An 18,182-nucleotide genomic window follows, 5' to 3' on the forward strand; every position below is an offset into this window, starting at 1 on the left:
ACTATTTCCCTGCTAGGAAAAGTATTCGCCAAAAAAGTTATTTATCGTCGTTGCTTATATATATATATATATATATATATATATATATATATATATATATATATATATATATATATATATATATATATATATGGGTGTGCACGGTGCGGTTTAGAGTCAAAACCATACTGCATATGTGATTTGAATATTTTAGAAACCATAAACCACACCACAGATGTTCAAAACCGCATTATGCGGTGCGGTTTGATGCGGGCGGTTTATGCGGTTTGATTGCGGTTTGTGCGGATTGATGAATTGTTCAACATTAAATCTATCAAAAAACCAAAAAACTGACCAGGTTAAAAAAAAAGTGATTGCTTTCATTTTATAAAAACAAATACAGTTTTCAAGTTAAATCGTTTTTAATAAATTGAGATTAATGTTACTATAGTTTTGTAAGTATCATTGTTATTGCTTTATATTGTCATTATAGTTACTATATTCTTGTAAACGGTGAGATCTTGATCTAATAGTGATTTAATGTTACGTTATAGATATTTGGTTATTGTAAGAAATATATTTATATACATTGTTTCTAAATCATGATTTGAAGTTATAACAAAGTAAAGAAAAAAAGTATATATATAACATGCAATGCGGTGCGGTTTGAACCGCGGTTTTATAAATACAAACCGCAAACCACACTGCATAGTGTGGTTTGATAAAATGATGAACCGCAAACCGTACTACGAAATTCTAAACCGCATTATGTGGTGCGGTGCGGGCGGTTTGTGCGGTTTTTTGCACAACCTTAATATATATATATATATATATATATATATATATATATATATATATATATATATATATATATATAGTGTGTGTATGGGGGGGGTTTAATAAAGAACCATTGTTAACAACTAACCAATGAACCTATCTTGAGCGTCGGAAATCATAAAGATCAATGGCAAAAGGAATGAATGTATATTTTTACATTAGACGCATATACACCAGATTATATCATAAAACTCACTTCTTTACCAAAAAAACTCATCTCTTTTTTTCGTTTAAATTTTTTTAAGTCACATTTTTTATCGAATAAAAAAACGAATATACCGTTGTTCATGATTTTTCGTCATCTTTCCATAAAACACATTTTTTTCGAAAACACCTACTTCGTTTTCTTGTTTTTTCAATATTTAAGTTTATTTTTATCAAAAAAAATAATTATACCAAAATATCAATTTTGTTCTCTATTAATAGACATCAAAATCAATTAAAAATAAAAAAATTCAATCAGTTCAGATTCACACTTTGAATCTAAAATGTAAATATTTCAGTTTTAACATTCATAATATGAATCTCACTTACTATTTCAACATTTTGATCATGCACACATTGAGTGAAATTTTACATATGAAATGAAATATATTTTCATGTAGTTTATAATATTTTAACGTTTTAATTACTCGTAAATTAGTTTTATAAAATCAACAAATAGATTTATTCACAATGTGAATCTGAACTGTATATAATTTAGTTTTCAGAATTCACAATGTGAATCTAGCTTACTATTATTCACATTGTGAATCTGAGCAGATTCACAATGTGAATTTTAACTAAAGTTTCATTTTTTTTAACATCAATATGAATCTATGTTTAAAGACTACTAAAAAAATATGGATTTTGATATATTTATTAATTTTTTTGATAAAAATAGACCTTAAGTTTTCAAAAAACAATTAAAATGGTTTTTATGGAAAAAAAAAACATTTTTTTATATATATCAATATGAATCTCTATGGAAAGATGATGGAAAATCATGAACAACGGTATATTTAGTTTTTTTCGATAAAAAACATGGCGTAAAAAAATTAAACCAAAGAAAATGGATTTTGTTATAATCCGGTACAATGTGCGTCCATTCTAAAAGTCTATAAACCTTCTTTTTGTCGTTGATCGCTTTAAATCCGACGTTTCCTTGATTAATATATAACCCACCAACCACCATCACCACCTCCACAACCAGCCACCACCAACAATCGCCACCTCCGTCATATTTATATATAAATAATCACTTTCATTATAGTTATTCATATATGAATACATGCACTTATATATATATATATATATATATATATATATATATATATATATATATATATATATATGGATGAACAACAGAACCGGGACCTGATGGAACCGATCGGGCCAAGACCGATACTATAATATTGTCAATTTTTGGAACCGGGAACCGGTCCAAAACCTAGAACCGAACTGGACAATCTTTTTCCTACATGTAGTTTAGGTTTTGTAGATAAGTTTAGACTCTAAAAACGTTTGATTTGGTTAAAAATTGAATGAGTTACAAGCCCCGCAAGAAAGCGTGTAAAATCAGAATTTTTTTTATGTTTCAGCAATTAAACGTAATATGACTTTGTTGTTCGAATGTGCATAACTTACTCAATTTAAGTTGTTTTGACCTGAATCTTTTTCCTACATGTAGTTTAGGTTTTGTAGATAAGTTTAGACACTAAAAACGTTTGATTTGGTTAAAAATTGAATGAGTTACAAACCCCGCAAGGAAGCGTATCAAATAAAAAAAAATTATGTTTCAGCAGTTAAACATAATATGACTTTGTTGTTCAAATGTGCATAACTCACTCAATTTAAGTTGTATTGAATTGAATTTTTTTCCTAGATGTAGTTTAGGTATTGTAGATAAGTTTTAGACTCTAAAAACGCTTCATTTGATTAACAATTGAATGAGTTACAATCCCCGCAAGGAAGCGTATCAAATCATAATTTTTGTATTTCGAAGGTCGGTTCCAACAACATCGAAGACCCATAAAAAACCAGAACCGGTAGAACCGGCGGTCCGATTCGGTTCTTGATTTCGGTCGAAGTCGGTTCCCGGGTCGGGTCTGAGTCGAGTCGGTTCGGTTCCTTTGCTCATCCCTATATATATATATATATATATATATATATATATATATATATATATATATATATATATATAAAACTAGCATTTTTCCTTAAACCTAATGTATTTGAAACCCCATAAAAATTTGCAAACACCTCATGCATTTGAAACCTCCTATTTTAGTGAATACCACTCAAAAGTCTTTTAATGATGATTAACAATTCAAAGGTTTTATAACTTATATAATATATTTAATAAATAATTAATGGATGCTCTACTATAAAAAGGTCAATCTTTTTTAGTAGACACATAAATACAAATGACATATAAAATTCACAAAGAAAACAAGTTTAAAGTTTTTTGTGTTAGTTTGAGGGTTTTGAACAATTTTTCGAGCCATGTTATTATGTTGAAGTTTTTAATTTGTAAGTATGTTATATACTAATTCTTTTTTGTATTTTCTTGATTTAAGTATTCCTTTAAGAATATCATTGTATGTTGTGGTTGAAATTTTAATATAAATTAGATTAGATTCATGTTATCGATCATGTGTTATGGAATGTGATATATATAATATTTAATTAACTATTGTGTACATGTTTGTATGTTCATGTTGCTTCAAAACAATAATTAATTAAAAACCATGGATATGTCATATTATCCTTATTATCCATGTAAGCCTTTTTTAAAATGCAAATTGTCTATTTTATCACTTTATATTTTAGTATATGTTTAACATTTTAATTATAATAATAAGTGTTTTTTAAAAGTTTCTTTCACTTATTATTAATAACAAGTGGTTTTAAAATTAATAACCAATAATAATAAATAATAAAATCTATTTACATGTATATGTCATATTATCTATGCAAGTCTCTTTTGAAATGCAAATTGTCTATCTTATCACTTTATTATTTAGTGTATGTTTCACATTTTAATAATAATATTAAGTGTTTCTTAAAAGTCTTCTTTAACTTATTAATAATATTAAGCGGTTTAAAATTAATAAATAACAATTTTAAATGATAATAACATCAAATTATAAATTACATTTAGCTATTATTAAATTGTATTTTAAATGAACATCATTATTGAAATTAGAAAATGATTGCATAAGTAAAAATATAATTGATCAATAATAATAATAATTGTTAAAAATAATACTAAATAGATAATTATATTTAATTCTATTAATGAGGAATGTGGGTTGATGCCAATGAATATTGTTGTTCAAAATAATTTTGTTTTCATTATCTATTGTGTGCATATATGATTGATTATGTAACAATCATTTTAGTTGATTTAAGAAAGTAATTAATGCATATTATATGTTGAAGATATAATGGATATTACATCTTCAGCATTTAATATGCATTAATTACTTTCTTAAAATAACTAAAATGATTGGTCCAGAATCAATCATACATGCACACAATAGATAGTGAAAACATTTGAACCTAACTCTCTCTCTGTCTCTGTCTCTCTCTTTTTCTCTCTCTCTCTCTCTCTCTCTCTCTCTCTCTCTATATATATATATATATATATATATATATATATATATATATATATATATATATATATATATATATATATATATATATATATATATATATATATATATATATATATATAGGTTCAGGTTCATTTAAGACCATTTTAATTTTATGAAACCGTGAGACCAAATCTAAAAATAATTTTAAAATGCAAAATAAATGGAAAAATTCAAAAATTCTTTTCTTAAATATTATTTTCGGAATTTGAATTAACTAAAATAAATAAAAAAATAAAAAAAAATCCCGTTTTTTTTTTAAATACGTGAAATATTCTAGTAGAATATTACACTGTACATATTCTAAAAAATAATTTTAAAATGCAAAATAAATGGAAAAATCTAAAAATTCTTTTTTTAAATATTATTTTCGGAACTTGAATTAACTAAAAAAATATAAAAAAAAATCCGTTTTTTTTTTTTGAAAAATACGTGAAATATTCTAATAGAATATTACATTGTACATATTCTAAAAAAATAATTTTAAAATGCAAAATAAATGGAAAAATCCAAAAATTCTTTTTTTAAATATTATTTTTGGAATTTGAATTAACTAAAAAAATAAAAATTAAAATTAAAAAATTAAAAAATGCATCTCACGGTATCACAAAATTAGGTCATCTCACATGAACCTAACCCTATATATATATATATATATATATATATATATATATATATATATAATTTATTTTTAAAAAAATGAGAGAAAATAAAAACGACAATTTCCTGACTTTTAATAAGTGAAAGTTGAATGAATAACTTTTGATAAATGAAAGATGAGTGAATGGAAAGTTGGCATGGAAAAAAAATGAGTAGAAAGTATTATTTGGTACCATATAAGTTAAATTTACCACTTTTCCTCTACACTCTATTTTAGTATCTCATAAGTTTGCAAGCGATTTAACAAAAAAACACAAGTCGTTTTAAATAAATGATTGTATACCCACCCTACAATTCCAACTTATATTATTCCATATCATATAATTCTTTTTTAAACACATCCAAAGATCCCTAAATAGAAATTGCCTTGTGTTGCCCAATAGTATCTAAATAAACAAAACCACATTTCTTTTGTTATACGGGACAAAGATGTATAGGAATGAGACTCGGCTAGATTAATTAGAGAAGACAAACATATTCATGGAAAGAGAAACATTCATCAAATAAAAAAAGACATTCACGTCTTTTGCACAGACAATGTATCAGAAGTTAAGTACCCTTCCAATGTTGTTTGGTTTCTTAGTTAGGCCCAAGAAAGTACAAGATATAGCTTGACTAATATACTAAGATGATAGCTAGAGACTAGAGATGAGAGTGCAGGATCTAGATTTGACTTTTTGCATGAGTTTTTGTCCCATTATTTAATCCCAATCTATCAAACACGATATAAAGTTGGTCTTTTGTTGTCTCATGTCAAAATCATGTACAATCTACATAAGCACATTCAAATAGTCTTTTACAATCTGTATAATAACCACATAACTAGTTTCAAAAATTCTAGCCAAATGTATAATTAAGCAAAACATTTCTGTTGCATTTTAACCAAGTTGATGTCATGGGATTACTACTACTTATCAGCACCACCAAACATACCCATCATGTCTTTGCTAGAACCCATTTGTTTCATCAGATTTTGTAAGCCACCCATGCCACCAATTTGCTTCAACATCTGTGGTGGAAGCACCTTACTCATGTGCTGTGCATTCATGTTTCTTGATAAGGCACTCATATCTCCCTTTTTAGGGATTTTAAGCCCTTTCATTTTGCTCCATATTTTTGCTAGTCTTTTATATTCTTCAAACATTTCAACCACTTCTCTCAACTGACGACCCGCGCCTCTTGCTATTCGCATCATCCTTGAATCGTTCATCAGTTTTGGGTTTGTGCTATCTAACTCTGCAAATGAAAAAGGATTGGAATCGTTAATTCCGATGTTTGGATGTGGATTTATGATTACTTGTTTCATGGGTTGGCTGATTCCGACCTTCGTTAGTCATTGAATCCATCATTGTCATGTATCGTTTGATCTTTGCTTGGCTTTCTTTTTCACGCCCTTTTGGCATTAATTCGGAACTGAATCCTGGAAGCATTGAGAAAACCTATGCCATAAAACCAACCATATTAAAACATATGCATATTCCCTCATGACTTTTCGTGTTTTTAAAACAACAAATAGTAAAATCAAACATTTTGAAACACTATTTTTTGTTTCAATATATAAGGGTATTTTGGTCTTCTAATAAAAATGGAAGAATGGAATTGTATTCCTTTCAAACTCCAAGGTATAGTGAAATCCATCAAACATGTAATTTGAAGGAATCTGACAGAAAGTTCCGTCTATTTGGCAACCAAGTACACCAAGGAATGTGGTGTACCTCATATGAGGATCAGATATTACAGTTGTGGCTTTTGTTTGTTAGTAAGGGCAATAAGGTCATTCTTCTATTAGATCAGTTAAGTTAGGTCGGATTGTTGTACTTAGATATTTACAACTTAGAACTGCCTGGGTGTATTAAGAACCAAATGAATGACTGGGAATTGAAAGGATTACACACCTAACTCCTATTTATAATCAACTAGCACCGACCTAACTGATCTAATAGAAGAATGACCTTATCGCCCTTACTAACGAACTAAAGCCACAACTGTAATATCTATCCCTTATATGAGGTACACCAGAATGGAATCTCGAATTCCAACTCTGCTGGAATCCACCTGTAATAGCTGATCCTTATATGGTACACCAGAATGGAATCTCAAATTCCAATTCCGTTTGAATCCACAAACCAAAGGATTGGGGAATCTGAAGGAAGTGAGTTCTGTCATGTGCATTTGGTTGGCAGGAAATGGAACGGAATTCATGAGCAAGAAGAGAGAAAGCAGATGGAGAATCGAAAGACATGAGGTGTTTACTTGTGAAATTTTCGTGTAAAAACTTACAAGAATATTTGATTGTTTTTAACGAAGACATGTTAGGAACTAAAAAGAGGATTGAAATGGAATTGAATTCCAACTCCGGTCAACTCCCACAGAATCACAGACCCGATTTCCATCATGTGAAAGTAAAAATAAACTTAAAACAACAAAAGTAAAGCATCATAAACCTGGTTGATGGGACCCATTTTGAGCAAGTTCTGAAACTGCTCATACATAATCCTCATTGTAAAATTCCCTTCTGAGAGTTTTTGCAGAAGCTCAGGCTGCTGATCCATAGGAACAACCTCTTGAATTTTGTCCATGAATCCAGACAAGTCGCCCATGCCTAAAATTCAAATGCAGCACAAAGTTTCCATCCATTATTTCATATAGAATTCAACTTCATATGAATAAAATCATACAAAAACAATACAAACCTAGAAGACGGCTGACAAACGGTTTAACATCAAAAGTTTCAAATTCATCCATATGTTCACCAGTCCCAATAAATATGACCGGACTTTTTGTCGCTGCAACTCTGCGTATATGATAAGAGAAGATAATAAGATGAAAAAAAGTTGAGTGTTTTCTTTTTTTCTCATTAAGTGTTGTATGGATAAAGTACTGAATGGGGAAAGAATGTCTGTAGGGAGTAAGTGCTGTATACACAGAGTCTGTTTCTTTTTTGGTCTGAAGGAATTGTCTGAATGTGAATAAATGACCATTTTACCCTTCTGTTTAGAGGTAATGGCTAATAACAACATTAAGACAATGACACTTACGCACTAAGAGCTCCACCTCCCTTTGCATGACCATCCATTTTAGTAACAATTACAGCTCCAACAGCAACACTTTGCTTAAACGCTTGAGCTTGGTCAAATGCAGCTTGACCAATACTGCTATCCATCACAAAGATAACAAGATCCGGTTTCTGCATAAGATTAAACAAAATATAATAAAAAAAAATGAAAACTTTAAAAAATAATCTAACAAAAAAGAACTCGAGGGTATACCGTTGCTTCAGAAACTTGGCGCATTTCTTCAAAGAGGGCTACTTCTTGTTTATGTCGACCACTTGTATCAACAATAATAAGATCACAATTTTCCTTCTTGAACCTTTCAACACCTTCCACAGCAATTTTCACAGGGTCTGACTCCATATAACTGTAATCAAAAGATGAGGGTTACTGCATTTCATAAACCTAAAAGTTTGCATATCGTATGATGAATTTCTTGATTTAATTATTTCTCAAGTCTTCAACAGATAAATAAACAACCTTCCATAAAATGGAATCTTAGCTTTTGTTGCATTCTGCTTCAATTGATCAAAAGCACCGGCTCTGAATGTATCTGCACATACCAAAGCTGGTTTCCAGCCCTTCTTTTGGTGGTAATATGCATATTTTGTACATGTGGTGGTTTTGCCAGACCCTAAATCATTCACATTCAGTAGCACATGTCACCAAGGATCCAAATACATAAAATAATGCAAATAAATGTATGATGACAATTTTACAGTTTACAAACAACAAAAATTATATGAACAAAATACCTTGTAAACCCACAAACATGACAACACTTGGTTTGCTTTTCTTGGGTGTGAAAGATGGCTTCCCAGGATCTAACATCTTGCAGAGCTCGGTAAATATAGCCTAGGAGAAATAGATAAATCCTTGTTAAACAGCACAAAGTGAACCTATAAGCCAATATAAGCCACTGTATCACGTTCGTCTACAGCATAAGCAAACAACTCTAAACACTAGAAAAATATAGAAAATAGATGTCTCCTCCATTATGTAAACAACTATTATCAGCTACAATGTTTGTAGTTTGGAATTGAAATTTAATCTGAATCGATTTTTTACATTTTGCTGAAGTACAGTTTCAATCACTGGAACCGGACTTCTTAAATCACAACCTGTTTGTAATTTGTTCAACTATATTCAAATTTCATTGCCTTATTTTCCTATTTAAAAATTCCTTGTAGCAGCCACATGTAATCCAGTCAATGACTAGCAATCCAAATTAACTAATTCAACATATGCTTAGATTATACTGGATCAACAAATATGAGGAAAAAAACAACTACTACAACAACAATATGCACCTGCTGGATGATTCTCCGCTTGTTATGACCTGCAGCGAGATCATCGAGATTGACGATCTTCTTAATATTGGCTTGCATATCACGAACGAGCTTGAACTGAACATCGGATTGAAGAAGAGCGCGCGTGATCTCGTTTAAGCAATCATTAAGGACCTTCTCGTCGATGATCGTGGCATTGCTCATCTGCTGGAGAGCACGTGAAATGCTCCCCCCTAACTCCGCCAACACCATCTTCGATTATTTGCGTGACACGATGAACAACGATCTGTTCAGAGGGAAACTGGAATCAAAATCGAACACTGGTTTCTTAATTGACCAAAACTGCGATAGTGGTTACGGTTTCAGATTTAGGGTTTGGATGCAGGGGAAAAACAACGGTGTCGCCGGCGGGTTAAGTACGTCTACTAAAAACCTTACAGAATGGTTGGCTGTTAGACGCACCTACACGGCTTCAACTAGGCTTGGGTGTGCAAATTTGATTTCTAGTAATTCTTTATGCTTTAAGGTTAAAACCATATTTTTATATCAACAGTGTATAAATATATTAACAGAGTAGACGAATGGCCGCGCGTTGCGCAGAAACACGTATATAGTTGAAGTCTTTACAAAAATATGTTTTTTTTTAATATAACAATAACGTTGTTATTAAATTTGATATAATAATTTGTATATACTAAATTGATTATTTTGAATTATATGATAATATATACATTTATTATAACTTTATAATTTCAATCGTTTGAATGACTTCTACCCGCGAGTTACACATGAATAAAATTAAATATAATATATGATTTGATGTTATATATAGTTATTTTTATTGTTAATTAATTTTTTAAAATTTATTTGTTTAATGTTTTAATTTCTATCATTATAATTATTTAAACATCAAACATTGTTTTTTTTATTTTAAAGCTAACAATATAATCATTTATATAGAGTTGTTTTTAACTATTGTTATTGTAAGTTATTTTAAGCTACTTATTTGGAAATTTTTAACAATTATAAAATTATATTTAAGAAATATTTTAATTAAATTAAAATTACAATTTAATGCTTGTTTTTATCACTACAATTTATCACTTTTAACTATTTACAAAATATTCTTTAGTTTTTTTAAATGGAACTGAAATTTATATTTTAGTTGACATTGTAATGCGCAGAAACACCTATATAGTTGAAGTTTTTACAAATATATATTTTTTTAAATATAACACTAACATTATTGTTAAATTTGATATAATAATTCGTATATTAATTTGATATAATATATTGATTATTTTTAATTATATGATAAGATATAAATCTATTATAACGTCATAATCTCAATCATTTGAATGACTTCTACGCGCGAGTTACACATCAATAAAATTAAATATTATATATGGTTTAATATTATTTATAGTTGTTATTTTTAACTAATTTTTTTAATTTTATTTACTTAATGTTTTAATTTCTATCATTATAATTATTTAAAACATCAAACATTATTTTTTTGATTTTAAAGGTAACAATATAATCATTTATATAGAGTTATTTTTAACTATTGTTATTATACGTTATTTTAAGCTACTTATTTGAAATTTTTTAACAATTATATAAATATGTTTAGGAAATGTTTTAGTTAAACTGATATTATAATTTAGTTTTTGCATTTATCACTATAATTTATCACTTTAACTATTTACAAAATATTATTTGGTTTTTTTAGTGGTACTGAAATTTATATTTAAGTTGACACTGTAATGTTATATTTAAATTAACAATTGAAGTATTTTGTCAAAACTGTTCAAAAATAGTAGCTTTAAACTGATAATGGTTTACATGCAACAACATTTTAAATCTAATAAATTAAGTATAATATGTTAAAATTTAAAGACATAACTTTATAAATAGAAGTAAAGATATTATTTTAAAATTGAAATTTAGTCTATTTATGATTACACTTTGCGTTTGATATTTATTTAACCTTATTAACCAACTTACAATCATTATTAGAAAGACACTACAATTTATCAATTTTAACTATTTATAAAATAATCTTTGGGTTGTTTAAGTTAAATAAAATATATATTTAAGTTGAGCCTATAATGTTATATTTTAATTAATAATTTAAGTACTTTATAAAAATTATTCAAAAATTATACCTTTAAAATGATAATGGTTTACATCTAACAATATATTAAAACTAATAAATTAAGTATAATATGTTAAAAGTTAAAAAACATAATTTTATAAGTAAAATTAAAGATATTATTTTAATATTGAAATTTAGTTTATATATGAATATCCTTTAGATTTTATATTTATTTAACCTAATTACCAAATTATAATTATTATTATAAGGAAATTGAAAGTCATGGGAGTTTCAAATGAATGTGGTGAAAGGAAAAAAGAATGGGGGTTTCAAATGCATGAGATTCAAGAAAAAATGTTAGCTTTATAAGTATGTATGATGTGTGATTTATGAAAAGTAAGAGGTATTATTTTAGTGGTTTCCGGTTTGTGTCTATCGGCATTGTTTGAGCCGATTTGCGTTCTTTCGTTGGTTGGGTTGGAGCCCATTTGTGTCCATTGGCTGGGTTAGAGTCGATTTATGTCAATCGGTTGGGTTGGAGCCGATTTCCTTAAATGTGTGGCATGTGTTTTATTGTTAGATGTGTCTATTGTTTGGGGTTAATTCTGATTGTCTCGTTGTTGTTCGAATCCCCTCTCCTCTTTTGCTCCGTTTTCAAGTTTTTGGGGTATGCTTTATGTTCTTTTTTTTCATGTAGATTTTTATTTGTTTGGATTTCGGATTAGGATATGTTGTTTGTAGTTTGTATTTGTGTTTAATTGTTCTTTTGTTTTTTAATTTCTATTGCGGCTTGCCGACTGTTCTTCGTTTTTTTTTGTACGATGATTCTTAATAAGTGTAAAAGAGGTTATACTTCTGGTGCAAGGTCATGTTGGTCACGAAGAAATTTGTTTTTTGTTGACGTTTCCGTATTGCTCGTCTATTACGACTGTGGTAATGTGTATGTGTGTGAATTTTGTGGCGCAATTATCTCGAGTTAATAATCCACGTTATATTTATTGGAGGTTTTTTAGGTTACAGTTACATTTTATATTTGGAATTTCACTTACCTCTTAAAGGTGTGTGCAGCCTAAATGTATTTATGGATTTTCACAATTAATAACAACATGCTTATGAAACAATACTAGCAAAACTCTATGATAATCGAAATCATGGATAGAACCACATACATTTGCTTAAGTCGAATTAAGCTAATCAGAACACTTGAAGTTTATTTATAAAATTAGCTCCAAATGTATGGTAGCCTCTAATGTGTCACACCCAAAACTCAAGGAAACCCTAAGATCCAAGGTACCTGAAACATAATCCAAAACTGTAAGCCCAAGGCTTAGTGAATTCCTCCAAAATACCAATACACAGACAAATAGCATATATATATATATATATATATATATATATATATATATATATATATATATATATAATAACAACATGCAATGGGTCCACAACTAATAGACTGGATTACCCATGAGCCCACAACATAAGTCTGGCTTGCCCTTGGCCCACAACTTATGTATGGCTTGCTCCCCGGCCAGATCAGTCCTCAGACTGAATACCACTGAGCCCTCAGTACGAGTATGACATGCCCTTCCCGACCCTCGGCTTGTATCTGGTTTGCTCCAGGGTTTGTTGGCTACAACACATAGCAGTACAACCTCAACCCAACCCATATAATATGTCGACATATAACAGATAATATCATACACAGATAAACAGACAATACCACAAGTAGTCCTACCGATCTACCAGAATAGCACATCAAAACTAGCATGCATATATATTCTATACTCAGCATATCAACAATACCATGTTATCAAACCAATGGGCCGACCTTGGAGCCTTCGACCCGAAAGTATAGTGAGGAAAACTCACCTCACAAGCTGAACAGAATTGATAAAGCCCGACTCCAAATCTCAGCTCTCTACTTAATGCCCACACCCACCAAGTGACCAATTACATCAAAATCCCAACAATATCCAAAATGCCCTCAAAAAGTCAAACTTGGTCAAACTCGAAGTCAATTGGTCAAAGTCCATAAACCCACTGAGTCAGCCCAGTCGAGTCACCCCAACCGAGTTAACTCAACACGGGCTGACCTATGCGAGTATGCGGGGCGTACTCTGGACGTACGCTTAGCGTACACAAGGCTTTGCAGAGAACCACCATTGGAGTGGTTAACTGAGTACACGGGGCGTACCTCGCAGATCCAACTTCTTCATTAAGTGCTTTATAACTTTAGCACTTGAGCTCATAATTCATATCCAAAGTCTAGAGGCATACTAGAGTCATAAAGTTCCCAACGTTATGACTTTTCACGTCCAAAGAGTCAATAATGCAAGGTCTTGATCCATTAAGACCTTCTACAAGAAGTATGGATACAAACTAACTAAAGGGACCTCATTTTTTATGGCTTAGAACTCTTCTTATGGTCTGAAAGGACTTCCCAAAACGTCCAAAACCAAACATGCATAGAAATGGGACTTTAAGACAAGAAGAATCACATAAAGCTACCAAAAATGAGATCCAAGCAAACAAAGCATCAAGGTGAAGACTTTTTACCTTTTGGAGCTTCCCAAGGAGGTAATGATCCAAGGTCCACAAGCTTGCTTCAACTTCTAAGCTCCTTGATGCAACTCCTTATTCTTTAAGCACACCAAGAACACACTTTTAGCTCAAAAACACTCTTAAAGGACTAGGGTTTTGATGTGCACAGATTATACCTATATAGTTTTAAATTTATAACCTAACAAACTTATACTAACTATGCACCTATAGGCAGTGTACCTAGTCAGATTATAGTATAGCTTGGGTAAGTCGGGTGCCGATCACAGGGAACGATATTTAATTAATAAAATAATTACTAAAATCTAAACTAAGAAAAACAACTAAAAGTGGGGGTTTTATCTGATTTTACAAGTTTAGAAAAACTTAAACACTCAACTAAAAATGATTATAATCAATATACTAAAACACTTTCGTTTAGTTTCGAATCCATCTTTTTCCTATGGTTATTTCTTATTTATGGATTAATAAAGTTAGTTACCAATTTATATGTAATTAGAAATTTGGTCAAATCTACTAATATTTTCACCAATTAATGTACTAATTTGTAAGGTCCTATACAAGCAAGCACAAAATTGGTTATTAATTATAATTGGGCTATGTAAGATTTGTTAAACACAACTATGGGCACGATTATGTTCTCTAACACAATTGAATTGTTACTTTTGTCACTTAACTAAGATGTGGTCAATCCTAGCTCTAGCAATTTAATGGTCACTAAATAACTAGGTAAACAAGTTCATGTAATTTAATGGTCACTAAGTTACACTAAACTTGAATTTAAGCTACAAAGTCACAAATTTTAACATGTTAGGTAATGATAATCAAACACATGCATAAACCAAATTCATATAATCCATAAAGTAAGTAACTAACTCATAGTTTTAGGTTTCATCTAACTAAACGAAAGCAATGGTTTTTAGCCCATAATCACAACTAATGAACACATAAACATAAGGTAAACTAGTCTAAACATCATTAAACTAAGAAAACCGAATGTGTAGATGCGAATCCTTGCTCCAATCGACTTCCTAGCTTCCAAAATTGGCCCCAAAGGGTTCTTAGAAGGGTTTTTGTCGCAATACTTCTCCAGAAAGTCACTTCCAAGTCTCTCAATTCGTCATAATGTTTAGATATATATACTTTCCTAAAATTTGGCCACCACGTCGTGGTCCTCGTGTTTATCCTGTATTCCCCAAGCTAGCGTCAAGAATCGCGAAGATTATATTTACCACGTTGTGGTGGTTGGAAATCCGACTTTTCTCGAAACACGAAAGTCGTCCGAAATTTTGTTTAGTTTTCAGATCATTTTGAATCACCTTAATCGAAGTTACGATTCATGAGATATGGTCAAAATACTGACGAGGGGTCAAGCTGTCCAACAACATCTTTCTTGTGTCTTCTTCTTACCTAAGCTTGCATTTTCCTGTTTCCAGCTTCCATGTTGCTTCCGAGCATGTCTTTTATGCTACATAACATATATTAAACATAATAAGTACCTTTTGTTCTATAATAAGCATAATTATAGCTAAAAGAATTAAGATATGATGTAAAATATATGTGTAGATATGCACATATCAGGTTTGCCAAAAACGACTCAAGGGATTTGGAGGCTGAAAAGGTGGGGGTAAATGAGCCATAAGGATGCTTAAATACCCCTCGAACCCTAAAATTTAGGGTTTCACTCAGACATGAGTACGCCCAGCGTACATATGTGTATGCCTAGCGTACCCACATGTACACTTAACGTACTCCTCCTGCATCAAATTACATTCTTGCCACTAGGGCTTCTCATGGCTACTTCCTTCCAATCTAAGAAACAAATTGACATAATTTAAAACCAAGGGATAACCGGAGTGTTACAACTCTCCCCAATTTGAACTAGACTTCATCCTTGAAGTCTGCTGCAGAGAACATATCTGGATAATGCTCCCGTATCTCAGCCTCCGGCTCCCAAGTCCACTCAGAGCCCCTCCGATGCTACTATCGTACCTTTACCAAAGGTACTTCCTTGTTACGTAAAACCTTTACTTTCCTCTCCATAATAGCTACTGGCCTCTGAACATAGTTCAGGAGGTCATCAACCTGAATATCAACCAAGGAGCCACCGCATCCTCATCCAACACGCACTTTCGCAGTTGCGAAGCATGGAAAGTGTTGTGCATTTAACTGAGCTCCGCAAGAAGATCCAATTTGTAAGCAACCTTGCCAAACCTGGCAAGAACCCGAAATGGCCCAATATATAAGGGACCCAATTTTCCCCTCTTCCTGAAGTGAGTCACACCTTTCCAAGGCGAGACTTTCAGTAACACCATGTCGCCGACCTGAAACTCCAACTCGGATTAGCGTCGGTCAGCATAACTCTTACGCCGAACCTGAGCAATTTGCAATCTCTGCATGATTAGTTGAATCATCTTCGTAGTCTGAAGGACCACCTTGGTCCGCCCCATAACCCTGTGACCAACCTTGCCCCAGCAAATCGGGGTACGACATATCCGCCCATACAAGAGCTCAAAAGGCGGAGCACCAATGCTAGAGTGAAAACGATTGTTGTAGGAGAAATCTACAAGAGGTAGGTAAGAGTCCCAACTCCCACTAAAATCGATGACACAAGCCTGTAACATATCCTCAAGGGTCTGTATCGTATGCTCACTTTGGTTGTGGGTCTGCGGATGATAATGATGGGTTTTAGGTAATACAAATAAACTATAAAACAAATCCTAAGTTCACATGCAATCTACTTTGGATTTATGTTTTAACTATTAAACATATAACTTTGAATTGCAAAACAAGAACCCTAAGGAGAGAGGCCATTTTCAAAATTAACTAATTAGGGTTTAAGATTTACATATATTTCAATTGTTATAGCAAACAATTGGTAATCCTTTTGATCTTGACCTTATTGGAAGCTTAGCACCACAAATGTAATGCCTCTAATGGAGTCACACCCAAAAACTAGCAAGAAGGAAACTTGAAGGAGAGAAAGAGAGAGTAGGGTATGAAATTTTCGGCCCTAGGGTTTCTTCAAGGAAAGAGTGACCGATTTTAGATGCCAGGAGGCTCCTTACATAGCTGAGGGATCTAGGGTTAAGGAAAAACCCTAATGTTCTTTTGCTTAGGTCCTAAGCTTATCCAAAGGCCTTATACAAGCCCCCATTGGACGAAATCATTAGGGTTTCCCCTATAGATTTCGCCCACCCCCTCCCAAGGAGGTTCTGGAACCTTCCACTCTACTATTTAATAATTGCAAACTAGTCCCTTCCTTTTATAATTAATACAGTTAACCCCAAAATTAATTCTAATTAATTTCTGGCTAACTATTAATTAAACCTTATGATTTCTAATTAATATATTAATCTTTTAACACATTAATAAATCATTTATATTAATTTATTGATCTTATAATAAATCAATATCTCTCCTTTCATAATTTCCTTGTCGAGTTACTAGGTTTGAGGGCAACCCAAAAGGATTGTGTTGCTATCAATTCAAGTACATACCAATTATAGTTATGGGCTTAGACACCTAATCCAACAGTCTCCCACTTGGATAAGTATGTAACTATAATTTCTAGTATGACTTCTAAATTTGACCAATAAATTGTAGCTTCCAAAAGGTGTTGCCGAACTCTGACACAGTCAGTTATGTGTCCTAAGATAAGTGATCACATGACCCTTCGTTCTAATAGATATACCTAGACATAAGACATCGAATATAATCAATCTCTTTGTCCAGAATCTATGTTTCCCGATTTCTAATTTGTGATGATATAGGACTTCTAATTGAATACATCAATCTAGTCCAGGTTGGGCCCAACACATAAGTCAACACCAAATCATCAAGGGGCCCACAAATATCGCTTTTCCCGTTAGGGTGAAAGGAACGAACAAACATTGACTCATATGCTTGTATCTTTTACTCATCAAATTACACATGACAATACGTTTTATAACACCAAGTTACTAATGCATTTTCGTATCACCAATGTATAGTCGACTTGTAAATTATAACTCATATATATATATATGTTTCAAGATCATAGATATTATCGTCTCAGTGTTACTCGCGA

At 31.3% G+C, this 18,182-nt stretch overlaps 1 protein-coding gene across 1 annotated transcript; it reads right to left on the reverse strand.

Moving 5' to 3' along the window:
- Positions 1-5,824: 5,824 nt before the first annotated feature.
- Positions 5,825-9,952, reverse strand: LOC145084900 (signal recognition particle subunit SRP54 2-like). Its single transcript, XM_079023478.1, has 9 exons — positions 9,475-9,952; positions 8,920-9,019; positions 8,645-8,798; positions 8,381-8,531; positions 8,150-8,298; positions 7,805-7,905; positions 7,556-7,713; positions 6,436-6,550; positions 5,825-6,347 (listed from the first exon to the last, which is right to left on the reverse strand). The coding sequence occupies exons 1-9, from the start codon at positions 9,703-9,705 to the stop codon at positions 6,019-6,021; spliced, it is 1,488 nt and encodes a 495-aa protein (XP_078879604.1). The 5' UTR covers positions 9,706-9,952; the 3' UTR covers positions 5,825-6,018.
- Positions 9,953-18,182: the final 8,230 nt, after the last annotated feature.

The sequence above is a fragment of the Lactuca serriola genome, chromosome 1, assembly GCF_051521515.1.
Source record: "Lactuca serriola cultivar US96UC23 chromosome 1, Lser_US96UC23_V15, whole genome shotgun sequence".
NCBI lineage: Eukaryota > Viridiplantae > Streptophyta > Magnoliopsida > Asterales > Asteraceae > Lactuca > Lactuca serriola.